This window comes from Pantherophis guttatus, chromosome 2 (genome assembly GCF_059756535.1).
Source record: "Pantherophis guttatus breed Tessera chromosome 2, ASM5975653v1, whole genome shotgun sequence".
Taxonomy (NCBI): domain Eukaryota; kingdom Metazoa; phylum Chordata; class Lepidosauria; order Squamata; family Colubridae; genus Pantherophis; species Pantherophis guttatus.
In genome coordinates this window covers 212,233,668-212,250,215 of record NC_142064.1, presented here as the reverse complement: position 1 = coordinate 212,250,215, position 16,548 = coordinate 212,233,668, and the positions used below count along the sequence as shown (strand labels likewise).

Here is a 16,548-nt window from a genome sequence, read left to right as displayed (position 1 = left end):
TTTTTCAGCAAACATGAGGATCTTTATGTTTGTTTCTTCAAAGGTGACTACATGTTCCAATGTTCTTTTGAGTCTGTCTTGCTTATCCAGTTCTCATTCTCCCAGAATTTGACAAGAAAAATATAGGAAAGAAGATAAAATGAACAGGCTGGGCTACATCATGTTGGACAACCTGAGGACAACCTCATCTCCTGCTTCCGAATTCAAAGACATGCTAACTTAATAATGTAGTTATTTCTACCAGTACCACCGCACAAGGAACAGGCCTTGTATTAATCTTGGTGGAAATGAAAAAATTGCAGTGTCCAGGCACCCCTTATTTGTCTTTGCCTGCTCCAGACTTCCTAATGTGATCTAAGGTTGGGATTGGAAAGAATTGTTCACAGTGAGAATTGTATCTCAGTATAGCTACAATATCATAGTGCCTTTCCATGTGTGTTAACATGGACAGAATTGTTGGAATTCTACATTACTCTAAGACATAATGTGGTCTGTCTGGTTTGGGTTTAATATGTTGGGTGAGTCCAGCATCATGGTTTGTAAACTGTGTAATTTAAGGTATAAAATAGGTGCGTATTCAAGCAATTATTGTTTCTCTAATAAAAAAAGTTGGCACACTGAATAAACCAGGCTTTTATAAACATATCCCATTTAGAGATCTTTTCTTACTTTTTTTTTTTTTTAAGAAACTCTCACACTGAGATTTTCTCCATGGAAAGGTACTTAACCCAACCATGGTACAAACATGCCCTAGCAGCAATTGTTTTTGTGCTGAGCCCCATGATGTTTCCTTTATGTTCTCTACAACCCGTAAGTAAGACAATCATAAGTTAGCTTATAACAGACAGGTTTCTCCTTTGATTCTCTTGTTAATATTGTTTGAAGGAAATCTTCCAGCAGTCCTTGTGAATGTACTGTAAATATTTAACAACATGACTAAGATGGCATGCTATCCTGTATTATATCACCAAGGGCCCTCGTTTCAACCCTTAGCTACAAATTTTCTTTCCACAGTCTCTTATATCCATCAACAAGGATATAAGGATATCTTATATCCATCAACAAGGAGAGGGAAAGCTCTCTATTTAACTGAAATGTTAAAGATATGGAATGGGAACCCACCACATGCCAAAATGGAAATGTCATTCAAACTCAATAAGTACCATTTCTAGACCTTGTGGTCATTGTGGAACACTTTTCAAATCTCTTTCACAGGAATGCCATTTCTGTCCCACACAGTATTAAGTTTAGTCATGTGGTTTAACTATCCAGTCAGCAGACGATTAAAAATAGTTACAGTGCTATTCCAGAATTCACAATCAGGTTACTCTGGGGGGGGGAACCTCTTTACTTTACACAACTGAGGCTATTATTATCCTGAATCCTTTCCAAGGATGTTTTATGGGGCAACCAAAAGATCAACACTAGATAAAGGAAGACCACAGTCTTACTACAGTCTCTCTGAAACATGTATTAGTACATATATGTGTTCTTGAGAAGCTTAAGGTTTCTTTGATGAAGACCATAGTAGGCCAAGTTCTCACATGGCCAGCTTCAAACATTGAAGTAAAGGTCCATCTCAATATAAGATAGAAGACAAATGTTAACTATTATGATTTATGGTTGAGCACATTGTAAAATTCAGCCAATTATAGCACACTTAATAATAAACTTTAATTAAACGATGAATCAGCAAGATTAACAAATGCAGATTCTGGATGTTATACCGCCACATTTTTCCTTCTGTATTTTTATTAATTTTGATAAATTATTTGTTTATACCATTGATATCCCCCTTTTCATCAACAGATTTGAGCAGCAAAAGTACCAAAATACTATACTATGAAACTATAAATCCTTCCATTCTGCACTATTCAGTCAGAACTGAAGAAGCTTCTTGGATGAGAAGTAAAACCTCTTCAAGGAAAAACAAAGAAAGTCCAATTTTCTTTCGAAAAAACACCTTTGGAACTGCTATGAAACTACATACCATATTTGTAGTTTCATAGTAATATATTCTCTCAAAATTCCCAAATTTAATCTTAAAATTGATTAGGTTTACTAAACATTTTGCAACTGAATCTTTGGCAAGCATGCTTCCTTTCTTCCTAGTTCTACCATGCCAATTAAACCCTGCTATTTTCTATCCTCTGTATCAATTTTCTGCTCCTTCCTAACAGATTGGTTTCCTTTCCTTAAATGTAACCCTGAAGGTGGCTATTGTGATGACAACTGATTTTTGGATTGCCGCTTGTAAACCTAACTAAGGAAACAGCCATTGACAAAGCCAGATCTGTGGTGCCAGACATCTGGTGAGGCAATTTTTATTTACTCAACTGCGTTTGTATTCTACTCTTTCATTAATAAGTCTCCTGAAAGAGTTTACAAAGACAATCCCTGCCCTCCAACTTAACAAATTATGATGTGACACAAAAGAGATGGGTAGAGAGGAGGTGGATGGAAATAGGATTAGCTAGTTTTAGGCACATTTCAGAGAGTGGAAAGTTGGCAGATTTTTATCAGCTCGGTTGAAGCCCTGAGCATCAGCAATGAGCCAAAATTCTTCTCACCAGCTGGGCAAACAGTGAGCTTCTTCAGTGCTTGTGTAAAGCACACTTAAGCAAACAAGCAGTGACTGTTAAGCATACTCTCGGGTCACCTAACTCCAGACAAAAATATTGGCTCTCTCATCCATTAGCCCACAAGCAATCAAAGCCTTCAGTTACACAGTCTGGACACTTCGGGTTAAGACCTCCATTTTGTTGATGGCTAATGTGGGCCAATTTGCTATTGTCATTGGATGGGGCCCTACTACTACATTAAATATCAGTTTAAGATGGAGGGGGACAGTTTAGAAAGATACCATAACATAGTATATGTTTTTCCTTTTGCTATTTCATAAGAATTTTGAGGAAAAGAAATGATCACAGAGCCTTCCGCAATTTAGCAAACAATCTTCAATGGTTTCTTAGCTGAGGGAAAGATAGGGTGGAAGTACGGGTAACAAAAGGAATGGTTCCCAGTCTCATTTCAGAAATGAGTATCAAAACCTACTAAGCATGTTTTATATTCAAAGCCTGAATATACACATGGTCTGACAGGTAGAAATTGAAGAGGTACAATTTTTCGCAGCCTATAAATAACCACGACTACTATCCAAGGCAGCTTTTAAACTGTAATTTCCAGTTGAAATTGCTAGGCAAAGGTGCAGTTGCCTTGTATTTGCAGGATTTCTGACAGGTATGGACCTGCTTATATCAGACTGGTAAACACAAACTTCTTCTCTGGTCACCTAATTTCCAGTGACATTCAAACTAAATTTGAAAGTGAAAAGTGAAGTGCCAGACTCATTTCCACCTGTGATCACTCTACAACTGAGTGAGCACTGTACAACTGAGCTCTCCAAGGAACGAAGCTTGATTAGCCAAGATAGCTTTCTAAAGATTCAGTTGACTTCAGTACTGAATGTTTCAGACTAAATTTCAGTTTATTTACGAGAAGTTCATCGATATCCATCAGGAACGTTCTTGTAAGATTGCAATCAAGGGAAACCAGAACCACACTTGTCTTGCCTATGAAAAGAGTTTGGCCAATAAGGATGTTCAGGATGTTCTTTAAGCTTTGGTTTGCATCAGGGCCTCTCTCTCCAGTTCTTACCACAGACCTTCAAAATTAAGCTGTGTGTGTAACCAAATACTGTATAAACACTGACAAGCAAATAGAAATTGGGTTGGAGTTATGTGTTAAAGGCAAACAGAATAATGTTTCTTTAAAGAAACAGGAAGCCAAACTGTCTTGGAAAACACTTTAGACACAGAAACACTGTTTTTTAAAGAAAAAATAGTATTTATTTGCAATATAAACAAAGTCCCAATATTGGGTTCAGGATATATAGGGTCACTCATTTTTTCCTTCATTAAACACAGAAAGCAAAAGCTGTCCCTCGCTAACAAATTCTCGCATATACGAAGAGGATGCATTTTTAAGTAGACCACCATCGCCACAGGAAGCCTTTATAGAAACCAGCTTAAAATACAGATGCACTAAATCCCTGATAAATAAAAGTTCTCCTTGAGGTAAGATGCAGTTAGGAGATTCCTTATCTGCTTGCTCATCCATGTGTAGTGCTCCACTTTTCCTGCCTAAATGACCCAATAACCCTAACATTGATACATTAAAAAAAAATCATTCCAATATTTTCTTAAAAGCACATACACACACACACACACACATCACAGTTCCATGATGTGATAGCATTAAACATTCTTCCACGTGGAGATTTACTTTTGAAAAAAGGATATATATTTTTTTAAAAAATGAATATTTAAGGGGGGGGAAAGACTCCGTGGCTTTTAAAAGTTTGAGAGTGAAAGTGGAAAGGGAGGTGGGAAAAAGGAGGGACTACACTGCAGCCAATATTTTTCCATGTACATTCTGCCCTCCTCCCGAGAAAAAATTAAGCACCACTTTTCTCTCATCTAGTATAGTACATTAATGAGAAATATAGACAAGTCTTCTTGTTATAGAAGGCACAGCAAAGAAGTTCTCCCAAAAACCTCCAATGGCCTCCATAGTTAACTAGCCTTCCCTCCCTCTTTCACACACACATACACCTTTTTTTCCCTAAATAATATAATCCCATGGCCTCCCATGGTTCCTATTTAAAGTACCTTCTGGTTGTACCCAAGTTACCTTCCCAAACTGGTTTCCTTGATATGCTGGCACCACAGTTCCCAGAATTGTTAGGTAGCCTTAGACTAAACTAGCCTTGATAGGAAATCTGGGCATTGTCATCTTAACCCATCTGGAAAGTGCCAGGTGAGGGAAGCTGCCTTAGGAAATCTGTGCTCAAGTCTTCTACAACAGCAATATTGTTTGATTCTTTGTTCACCTCCAGGCTGCTCCTTCCATGCAATATATTTATATATGTACACACACACATATATATATGCACTTGTACATATATATGCACCCATTTATATATAAGAATCAAGTGTGCCAGATAAACGCTAACAACATGAACAGCATTTTCATTGCTTTGGAAGCTGGAGTGATTTCAGGCCAGCTGGTGATGTTAACAGTCAAAAAGGTTGCGCACTGCAACCAAGAGCCTCCAAGCGTGCTTTTACCAGCTCTGGGTGGAGGTTATATGAGATATTATCTAAGGTAATATTGAACAGACTGGTGATGGGTACAGAATAGGAAGAGGCAATGGGACTTTAATCAGATAGCACATTGGTGCTTAGTCACCTTGGCAGAGTCAGTGCAGAAAAGGTTATGAGGGTGGACATGGTGCAGAGGGGCATACTTTACCAACTGGCTCTCATAAATCATGAAAACCCCAGCTAGATGCTACTCAGGTATAGCAACAGATCTTTCTTTGTCTTTTCCTCACCCCACCCCCAGTAACATGCTAGAGAACATCTTGAGGCTTTACAGAGTGTGCAAAATGCATTTGGTCAATAGAAACATTTGAATTTTTTCCTCTTTCTCTCTCTTATATCTAAAAAACATAAAATCGAACACAAACAGAATAAAATACTGGTTTTGCAACCTGGTCTGTACAAACAGTCAGGAACGTACATATTGAAAAAGAGCTTGAACCCAAGAAAGAGTATAAGATTACCTCTTTTTTTAAAAAAAGTAAACTAGGATGTAAAACAACAGTCTCAGGCCAACACTTATTGGTCAAGTTTGCTAAGTGCACGAGTCTTCTTTACTTTCCACACCAAGCCAACCCACACTGATCCAGTAATACACGTGTCTGTGTGTGTATGTGTGTGGTACATGTGCATGAGTGAAGTGTACTGTATCAGTCTGTAAGCACAACTAGAAAACAGTTATTGCCAGTAACAGCTGCAGTCAGAATGTCAGACCGTCCACATGAAATAATTCCGGTGAATGAGAAGTAACTCTTCCAAACCATTTGGATTCGCATCCGAATACTAATAAACGGTGCACACCTTTTCAATTAAGCAGCAGCTAGGTAGATCTGCTTGGAGAAACCAGTTCTTTCAAAGCTGACTGGAAAAAACTTTTTCCAATAATGAATTTGAAATGCTCAAGAGAAGCTATTCAAGGTTTGAGGTTCCCCCAATGAAATCTCCTTCATGTGGACTCCAATGTGTTCAGCTGAAACAAGTTGTGATTGGTTGGGGTGGTAAAATACAGCTGGTCCCCAGGCGAGCGGTTGTCACATGGGCTGTTGAGTCCCAAAGTTCTTTCAAAGTCCAGAAGCTGTCCCATAAAGTTGAAATTGGGGGAAATATTGGACTTTTTCCTTTTCACAAAATCGTAGGCGTCATTCAGAGACAAATTGAGCTTTTGCATTAAATAGGCCACAGTTACTGTTACAGACCTGCTAATGCCAGCAAGGCAGTGGACTAGAATGCCACACTTCTTGGAACGGGCTTCATCTGCAACAGGAAGGAACATGTGAGATTTCTCAACAACAACAACAAAAAGGGTGTGTGTGTTTAAAGCATGGGTAGAATAGGGAAGTTTAACTTAGATTAAAGCTTATAACAAATGCATTTTTAATTAAGCAGTTTTTCTTCACAATTCAAAGTTCCCTTGAGTCTCACATGCTGCCTAGATGCAAAGACAATCAGACTGGTGTAATCAGGACAGTTAAATATTAGTTCGTGCTGTCTTGCCACATAGAGACGTAAGCAAGTGATATAATTGGAGATGATATAGAAACAAGCCAGACATATCTTGAGAAGAATGACAGAAGTTACAATAATAGTTTTGCATCCAAAGTTCCTGGAACCTTTTAAAGACACAGCTTACTTAATCCTTGTTTCTGTTTAATATTAACCAGCATTTGGCTGGCTGATTTACAACTAGTTAAGTTGACAAATGTTGCCATATGATTAAAAAAATATAGTACTATAAAGGAAAGAACTTGAGTGAATAGTTTGTGTTTTCCAAAGAAACCCAACCAGGTTCAAATGAATGTTAAAGATTAACATTTGTTAAAACTCTTTAAAAGAAATACAAACATCGTATTTCATTATATTCAAGTAGACAGTAGGACTTAAAGAAACTAGGCTCCTACTGAAGGGTGAACAGTTTTCACAGGCTAAAAGCACTAGCAGTAACTGAAGAATATTAATTATGATGTCTACACATAACAAATATTACATCCCAATCTTAAATATAGTTATCTGATATCTTTGCAATAAAGTAAGGATAAGACTGTAACTCCATGTATGTTTCTCTATATTTAGCTTCAGGCAACTGTACCTAACATTATTTTAGCCTATGCAACAGGTTTTCCTGTTGTTTTCCTTTGCATATCTCAGATATCCTCTGAAGGATCCCAGAACAGATGGAGAGTAATTAACAATATATTCTACTGATGGGAGACGATTGATACAATATATTCTTACACACATTCATTGATATCAACATGACTATGAAAGGACACATGTTGAGGGATGGATTTAATGCCTGGAAAAAATTTGTAATTTAGCTAAAGAACGGAATGCGAGAGTTCATAAACTCTATGACACCAAAGAAAATTTAAGGAATGAACTTGTTGGCTTTTCATTTCATATCACGGTCCAAGCTATTAATCAGTGCCAGACCACTCAGCATTGTCTTATAAATGAAAAAGTTTCTCCAAATGTGTGCTAGTGTTCTATTTGAACACATTTTTTTCTATTTTAATCTGTAATCATTTCCTGTTCTAAAAACCAAATTGTGGTTTGCATAGGAGAGGATGTTTTGACTAAGCTAGTATCTAAATACCACATTCCACAAACAGCCCTTTAAGCAAATACAAAGCTTTTGATCAACTGACATAATACAAAAACAAAGACCAGCTTGTATCTCTCTGGAAATCAGTATCTAAGCCTGCACTTTCTATAAAAATATGAATTTAGAATATATGGAACATCAGGAAGAACACAACTTTGATTTATTTACATTTAACAATTCACTCAAGCATATGTTGCTGCTACACTAAGAGCCTGGGGCTGGCCAGTGGCTACATTATTCGTAGCGTATGTAATGTGGCAGATAAACTGCAGCACAATTGCAATTTTAAAAATGAAATGGGCCAGAAATACTGAAGGAGAAAATTCAATTTTTAAAATAAAAATCTCATATTTTAGCTCTCTACTTCAACATGTTGAAGTCAATAACACCTACAGTAAAATTATTTGGTTCACACAAGAATGCCCTCAGGTGACTTTAACATGTTAATGAACCAATATATGTACCAAGACTAACTTTAATGATCAAATGGTAGATGGGTAGAGGTGTGTTTTGTTTGTGAGAGCCAGAGCCAAGTTTTTTGAGGTTACTTAATGTGAAGACCAGAAATGGTTGGCAACATTGCTAGGACACAAGGGTTCCAATGGTATATACTTAGCAGCGTGGAGTTTCCAGGACACAGAAATGTGAAGAAGGAAGCTACTCTCGTCTCCTAAGCAACTCTGACACAAAGTCTAATCAGCATATCATGGAACCATGCTGACCATATAAGCTCCAACATTTAACATGAGTAAGGATTCAAGACATTGGGTTGGAATTGATTTTCGTCTGAAATATATTATTTTGGGGGGGGGGGGGAGGAATCTATACAGCTCAGTTGTGCAGAGCTGAACCTCTAAAACAGAAACCAGAAGCCTTACTCAATTCATTCCCTGTAATCTATTCCAAATGTTATCATTTCTAATTCAACTGAAGTCAGATGGAGAATAATATTTTGGCTTTAACTGGAATGAAGCCTGCAGCCAAACTCAGTTATATTTAAAGCTTATAAATGCTGGCACATTTACCAGTACCTACTAAATTACACATGCCAAATCTAAACTTAGACAAATGAAATCTATACCAAGCAGATAGTAGTAAGAGCAGAAAACAGCCAGATTATGATAGAACACTACCCAAAAGGGCTGTGACGTCAACAGGAGGCCCACACCTACCAATGAAAGCAATGGCTTCAGGAAAGAACTGGGAGAGATTCTGACTCCAGTGATCCGAGATGGGAATCTGTTTGTATTTGAACTCTCCATCGTGCTCAAACATGTTGGGAAGATTGGGAGTGACGTTCAGAATGTACTTGATGCCGTATTTGCCCAAGACATCCAAGTTGCTGGAATCTTTGGCACAACCCAGATACAAATAGGGAAGAATCTGGACAGGAAAAGCCGGCTGATTGTTTGGGATTGGGCTCCCATCAGATTCTGTGGCACTGCTGGGTTCCCGGTCAGATTCTCCATCAGAGCAATCAGAGCTTATCCTCAGCCCTCCCAGACCAAGGACAGAGGCAGGAGGAGAGTTGGCCGGAGAACAACTGTCAAGATTGGTTTCACAATGCTCTGAGTATTCGGTCTGAAATTTATTGAATCCACCTGTGGGAGATGAAGAGAAGATATGCTTTAATGCCATGTTTCTTAAAAGTCGTGAGGTCTTAGAAATTTGCTCTTTAAATATAACCTCCCCAAACCATGATTGTGGATTTAAAGAAATTAATTTTATGCTATAAAATACCACTTTCTCTGGGAGGCCCAGAAGATTCCTTGAATATAAAATCAATCTTAAAACCAAAACAGGATTAACAACAACGCATGAATATATACATTTAACAGCAAGAGAGCTGGAGTCACTTTGGGCCCCCCAAAAGAATTACTACTTGCAGAAATAAAAAGCTTAAGACAATTTGAAGTTTAAAATCATCTGGATTTATTTCAGTTAACTGTGTACATAAGGCTGCTACCTGATTTTCTCAACCTCTGCCATAGTAATTCTCAGCTGCCAACTCACCAAAACAGGCCCGGCCTGTTCCTTTATTTTAAACAGCAGCCTAACATGCAGTCCTCTAATCAGAAAGTTTTTACACCATGGAGACAAGTGTTATCTCACCGCCACTGTCTGCAGATCACATTGAGCAGAAGACAGTAAAATGTTAAGAATCCTCAAGGTGATGGTACCAATATAGCAAGAACTGTAACAACACAGTGCAATTTTACAGACATTTCCTTAAAGCCCTATTACATTTACTGTAACTTATTGCCAAGTTTTAAGTGTCACTAACTTAACTGAATCCTGTTGCCAGAGTCTCTCATTTTGTTTTGTCTCTTGAGCTGAACTCTTCCCAGAACTGTGTCACGGCATTTTAATTAAAGATAAAGAGGTATTGGATTAATAGATGGGTTTTATATTTTAAAAGGTGGTACATCACACATTGCTTCTTCATCCCAACTTGCTAAGGAAGTCTTCGATGCAACCTGCATCATCACATCAATCAGTGGAACAACTTGCCTCCAGAGGCTATGAATGCTCCAACCTGGAAGCTTTTAAGAAGAGATTGGATAAACATTTGTCTGAAGTGGTGTAGGGTTTCCTGCCTAAGCAGGGGGTTGGACTAGAAGACCTCCAAGGTCCCTTCCAACTCTGTTGTTTTATTCTATTCTATCAGACAAAGCCCAATTTGAATGATTGCAACCTTAAAAGAATGACAAAATGCCGAATCCATACATTTGACTTCAGCAAGCTATCTTCCTGCACCCACTACCCTTATGTTTACGTCCTGTCTAAGGAAGTATTTGAAGATCTCAAAAATGGGAATGTTATTTTGTAAAACTTGCTTGGCCTTAGGAAAGTTATTGCCTTAACATCAATTCTGTAGCAAATGTAGTTTATTTATTTTTTTAAATTTGTGTACATATGTTTGAGCCCTATATACCAACAAGCAGCATTTAAATGAACATTTGGGGTTTGGATCTTTTCCTTAACAATTAGTTTTTGCACAAGAACATATGGAGAAAAGGAAGCAATTAAAGAAGTATTCAATCATTCAACATGCATTCTTTAAGAAAAAGTGGACAATCAATCTGAGGAAGCACATAGACACACTCTTACTTTTTGATTTAAAAGAAAAAGCAGTAAAATTAAGATTTCCTAAGTTTGGAATTAAAGGTTATTCAATTTTTGAGGGGCTCCTGTGTTCTTAGAACTCTATAGGAGGGAGAAATTCAGCAGCTGTAGCTTTTTCAAGACTATTCAGTTATAATAAGATGTTTCACCTGCTAAATTACCTAGTACACATTTACAGAAGTCCTGTTAAATAAGGTGACAAACCTGAGAATAAGAGATTTCCAGTTTACCTATCAAGGATGTTTAAAGACACAGATTAGAGGGAATTGGTTTAGCTTTATATGGACAAGTAATATTTTTTAAAAAAATACCAGGTATACAGAAGGCACTCTGTATCTGAAGGAGAATTTGAGACAGGAATGAAAACTTCATTTGTTAACAAAATTGCAATATGTGAATATTCCTTGCAATCAGCTAAATAGCTAACAGTATAGTTATGATCACAGTCAAAAAAAGAGCTACATATATAGAAATGTGCCCAAAGAATGTTTATCTACATTCAGTGTTCTACTTATGTACATGGAACCTGAAATTCTCTCCTGAATATTTAATAGGCATCCAAACAACACTTTACAAATCAGTACCATTATAAAAGACCTAGAAATATTTAAATGGCCTAGCACAGTTGGAATAAAGTCACCAAACAGAGTTCAGCTGTATTCATAAACAGGAAGGGGAGAATCAGGTTTCTTTTTCCCCCTCCTGAAAAAGAAAGACAATATGAAACAGCCATTTTGGAATTTTAATTAGAAACATTTCCCATTCAGGCTCTCTTCTAAATCAGAAGAGGAGACGGAAAGAGAAATTTATTAGCTTAACTCATTTTTTTTCCTGTTAAAAGGCTAGTTTAAAGGAACTGGGATTCTCAAGAGGAAAAATGGTGGTATCAATGCAGGACTTGGACTAAATAATTTTAAAAACATATCTTACATGTACCAAGAAAGATACTGAAAGAGGAAAATTGGGGCAATGCACAGGAAAGCTTTCACTGAACTGCTTGCACATACATACATACATACATACATACATACATACATACATACATACATACATTTCCTATCCTAGGAACAATTTCTTCCTTCTGCACTATTTAGTACTTCCTTTTCCTTGAGCTGTTTGGAAATCTGTAATTTTAGTTTTACTTACACAGTACAGAGTGAGGGACAATTTTGGCTCAGTATCACTTTCTATTTCTGCCTCAATCCTGCCACCAAGTGATCATGCTGGTATGTGTCCTGGGGAAAGGCAATTATCCTTACCTTGGCACTCACTCAGAGTAACTGTATCACAATGCTTCCAGAGGAGGAGAGTGTTTTAGGAAAGCTGAATGGGGAGTTTAATGAATTAAGGTCTTCATTCAAAATGAACTTCAGGGAGGAATGGGAGGCAGAGCCCAATGCAATGCGGCAAGGCCAGATACGTCATCTAGCTCAAGCAAGTTGCTCAAAGGCAAAGGCTGATCTACCAAGTCGGGGCCTTCAAAGACACAGAGGAGGAAGCAGGGCGCAAGACACAAGAGATTAATCTGCCGAACAAATTTCAATTAAAAAGCAGAATGGCAAACTGCCTGCAGTGAATAATGCCTCCTCTCTCGTCTAGGTTATTACAGGCCACTTCTCTCTCGATCAACTGCATATCGCAAAAAAACAGTGTAGTGGAGCAAATGGGACCATTGCATAAAGTTAGGCTGGCAGTGACACAAGGGGTAGAACAAGCTATTCCTTGCTGTCAGCTCCCTTCCCTCCCCATCTGTGGAGGGAAGAGCCGCTAAAAGGCACCAATCCTGGGAAGGGGAAAGGAAAAAATGTAGATGGCTGGCAAGGCAAGGCAAGAGCCCTCCAGAACTTCTGAATAATCACTCCTGAAATCCTTGCCCTGTGTTCATTCTGACTCATAGGAACTGTAGTCCAAGACGGGGCCACATAGTTTCCCTCTCCTTTTAAAAACCAAGGTTGCTACAGTAGTTGATAGAGCAAAGGAGCAAGGTAAAGCCTAGAGTAAATAATCACCCCACCCCCCCACCCCCCAATTTTGGAATGAAGTGAATGGGCTTTCTTGGACTTTTCCCATTCATAGCTATGGAAGAATCTCACCAGAAATTCTCCTTCTGGAGAGGGAGAGAATGAGGTCTCCCAGGACAGTTTAGCAGAGGGGGAAACATTTTCCAGTTCCTACCGAAGGTGGGGAAGAAGAGAAAAGAACCAAGACCAGAGAGGCCCAGAGGCCAGTACGGTACCTGCGTGTACAGTACTTGGCACATGCAACCATTTTGCAAAACAACAATTAATCAAACGGGCGATGAAAGCAAAAGCAAAATCCTGCTTCGCCGAATCCAAAGGAAGGAAAGACACGCGCTCTTTTCGAAGTCCTTCGCGTGTTTGTTTTTTGTTGTTGTTTTTGCTTTAAATGCCGACGTTCCGTTTCTATCTTTTCTGCGGGAGAAAAACCTCCGGTAAGGGCAGCAAAACAACTAAGATTGGGAAACAGGGAATACGTGATAGGAGGACAGCGGGAAATGGAGATAAAAACAAATAGTGAGGTTTGGGGGGGGGGGTGCGATTAGGCGGGAATTTTTGCTCCGGCTTCTGACTCGCAGCCTCCAGCCCGGTTGATAAAATAAAGAGAGGACGAAGGAAGTAAAAAAGCTCGGCAATCCCTCGTCAGGAGGTCTGAGAGGTCCGAGTGCGACCCCCCTCCTCATTTACCTTTCAGGTAGTACGCCTTGCAGCCGTCGTCGCGGAGTTTTTGTAGCAAAAGGCCGAGGACCGAGGTGGGGGCCCCGCCGTCCTGCTGCCACTCAGCCGTGGATTCGTCGTAGAGCAGGACGGTGTCCGCCTTGCAGCGCTTGACGAAGCGTTCCTTGTCCTCGTTATTGGGGATGATGGAGCGGATGGGCAGATTACCTTTCTTAAGGCGCCGGAGCATCAGGCCCGGGATAGCCAAGTTGATGGCGGTCTCGATATGCGAGGACTCGAAGAGCTCGTGGGGCCGACAGTCGAGCAGCAGCAGCGAGCTACCCCCGCTCGATTCCAGCTCCTCCTGCAGCCACTCCACGCTCTTCCACGGCATCGCTGCAGCCATGGGAGCCCGGGGGTCGCTGCCCCAGATATGATTTTTCATGAGGATCGCACAACAAGGGGACGAGGAGCGAAGGAGCCGAGCGGGGACGGAGGAGAGTCCAAAACCAGTCACTCTCGGAGGGAGAGGGAGGAAGAAGCGTTCCGCCGCCGTCTCCAAACCCACCGAGAAGAAAAGTGAACAAAAAGGGGGAAAAAAGGGAGGGGGGGAAGGCGATCCGAAGCGGCGATCGGCTGGAGGGTCGCGTTCCGGCCGTTTCCAAGGGCTCGGCGTTCTGCTGCTTCGCCCGCCGCTAGGCTGCTTCCCTTCCACTTGCCAACCGAGAGATAGAAGCCGGAGGTGCTGGCGAGAGCGAATCCCTCCGGGCTCCTTTGGGAAGAAGATCCTGCGGAGCTACGGATTGCCAGGCGCTGCTGGCAGCCGGCCCTCCTCTGGAAAAGCTGCCGTTCTTTGGTCGGATTTAGGCGGCTGAGCTGCTGCTGCTGCTCCAATATCCGCTACGTGCCCCCTCCCGCTCCATCGTGGATCCAGCCTGACAGTCTCAATTAAAAAGAGGCTTCGCCATCAGAGCGGCGTGTCGTGCTTGAGGAGGCGGGCCCTGCGAGGGAGGGAAAGCGCCAAGGAGCCAGGCTGGCCCCGCTTAAAGGGGAAGCGGCCTCCGGAGTGTTTTGCAACCCAGTTTTGTCAAGCCCCGGTGTTTCCCTCCTCCGCGTCAGGCTATACGACTTGGCGCTCTTGGAAGCAGCCTTTCCTCCTCCTTTTTTTTTTCCCCCCCTCTTCTTCCCCCCCAGTGCCTGTTTGGTTCAATGGAGGGATTTAAATAACGAGCCCGCTTGTCCTGCCTCCTTTTTTTGGGGGGGTGGGGAGAGGCCGCTGCCCGAGTGAAAATTATCGCTCAAGAAACATGCCCAGCCGCCGACAAAGCTTTTTCAAGGATCGTGTTAAAGTGTTCAAGCAGGACAGTTTTCGGGAGATGCACAACTGTCGATTAGGATTCATAGTTTAATCATTTTTGGCTGCCAACCTTTTTGTTTTTAATCCTTTTGAAAAGTCATTAAGTTGTCTCGATGAAAAAGGAGACAAAACGAACAAACTTAAGGCTCCCATACTTTACTATTAACTGATCAAAAAGCCCTTCTAGGCCCCTAAGAAAAAAGCTACCCCCTCCCCCCCGTTGCTTATCTCCCCCCCAAATGGAGACGTTACTGACAATTTTATCGCTGGGGGAGGAGTTATTGCAAGATTCAAAATATCCAGGCCGCGAAATAAAACTTTTCCATTGCTTTTTCAGCCTCGATTTTTTTCCCCCTTCAACTGTACAACAAAAATCCGCACCAGCGCTACGTAGCACCGCGTAGCGGTCGTCCGGAGTTTAGCAGAGCAGATCATCTAACCCCAATCTACAAAGGACTCAGGTTTTTTTTCCGACACGGACCCACAAAGCAATTACCTTTTAATTTAGGGTGGTGTAAATGACCCAGTCCTGTGGTTAGTTTGGGATTTAGTGGATCGCGCGACTTCAGAAAACTGGATCACATTAGTAAAGCATGGTTATGCAGCCACTGGGTGGCCCGCTTCCCGATAAAGGGCATAGGCATTCCGTGGACCAACTGCAATATTTTTGTGGCTATGGAAAAACAAACAAGGCGGGACCATCCAACTGTACGCCTGCCACATGCAAAATACGACGCACGCAGCGTATGGAAGCAGAGCTGTGCGAACCATAATAAACGGATTCTAGAGTTGATTGGTTCTAAAAGCTTAGATTTGCACGATGAATTCCTGACTGACAGAACGCCTTACAACATGATTTCTTTTTAAAAAAAAAAAAATCTTGGAGTTTGCCATTTTATAAGCCGCTCAAATAGGCGGGGCTGAAATACGACGACCTCATTGGAGAGGGAGGCGGGGCTTTTAGAATCTTGTGTATCAACCCGCCGAACGCGGGAAGAGAGGATGCGTAGAAAGAAATGAATGGGGTGTTAGAGATGGATGGGATTTGCATGTCTCCAGTTGGCTTGCGCAGAAGTCAGGCGTTTGTGTACTCTTCTTAAACGTACTGTATTGTGATGGAAATGGGAGCGTTCCTTCTCTTTCCTCCTGATGTTCTCGAACGCCTCCATAACAATGTTTAGATGAGCGACGTAATGTAAGTAGGCAAAAGTGCAGCAAAAGAGTGGAAAAGGCGTGGTATAAAGGCACTTGCAAACTTACTAGAAAGATTTGAGCTAGCTGTCCTGTTTCCGACAGAGAGGTGGAGTCGCAGTTTCTTTGTCCCGGGGTAATCTGATTCTTGCCGCAACTAACTTGTGACTAATTCATTCAGTTTACATTCCATATCTTTGACCGGTTAAAAAGCCAGCCTGGAGGCAGCAAAATCAGACTTGATATGAGGGGTTTATTTCCTGCCTGTTCCGTTAGTTGCTTTTACGGGACAGTGGAAAATTTAAAAATCTTGCATAAACGCTAATTTGTTACATTTTGGCTCCTAATAAAAGTGTTGCTCATATTTGGAATTTATATTTATTTCCCAATAGCAAATTTATATATGCGTTTTTAACTGTTGTACATTTGGTACTA

General features: G+C 40.6%; 1 protein-coding gene across 1 annotated transcript; it reads right to left on the bottom strand.

Moving 5' to 3' along the window:
• Positions 1 to 3,825: 3,825 nt before the first annotated feature.
• DUSP7 (dual specificity phosphatase 7) lies at positions 3,826 to 15,794 on the bottom strand. The gene is made up of 3 exons (XM_034439384.3): positions 13,596 to 15,794; positions 8,937 to 9,365; positions 3,826 to 6,416 (listed from the first exon to the last, which is right to left on the bottom strand). The coding sequence occupies exons 1-3, from the start codon at positions 14,008 to 14,010 to the stop codon at positions 6,109 to 6,111; spliced, it is 1,152 nt and encodes a 383-aa protein (XP_034295275.1). The 5' UTR covers positions 14,011 to 15,794; the 3' UTR covers positions 3,826 to 6,108.
• Between the last annotated feature and the right edge of the window lie 754 nt (positions 15,795 to 16,548).

What these genes read in the sequence shown, in the direction of transcription:
- DUSP7 (XM_034439384.3), bottom strand. Translation starts at nt 14,010, where the DNA reads ATGAAAAATCATATCTGGGGCAGCGACCCCCGGGCTCCCATGGCTGCA. An exon ending in CAAGGCGTACTACCTGAAAG is followed by an intron (nt 9,366 to 13,595) that starts GTAAATGAGGAG and finishes CATCTCCCACAG; the next exon opens with GTGGATTCAATAAATTTCAG. An exon ending in TGAAGCCATTGCTTTCATTG is followed by an intron (nt 6,417 to 8,936) that starts GTAGGTGTGGGC and finishes TTCCTGTTGCAG; the next exon opens with ATGAAGCCCGTTCCAAGAAG.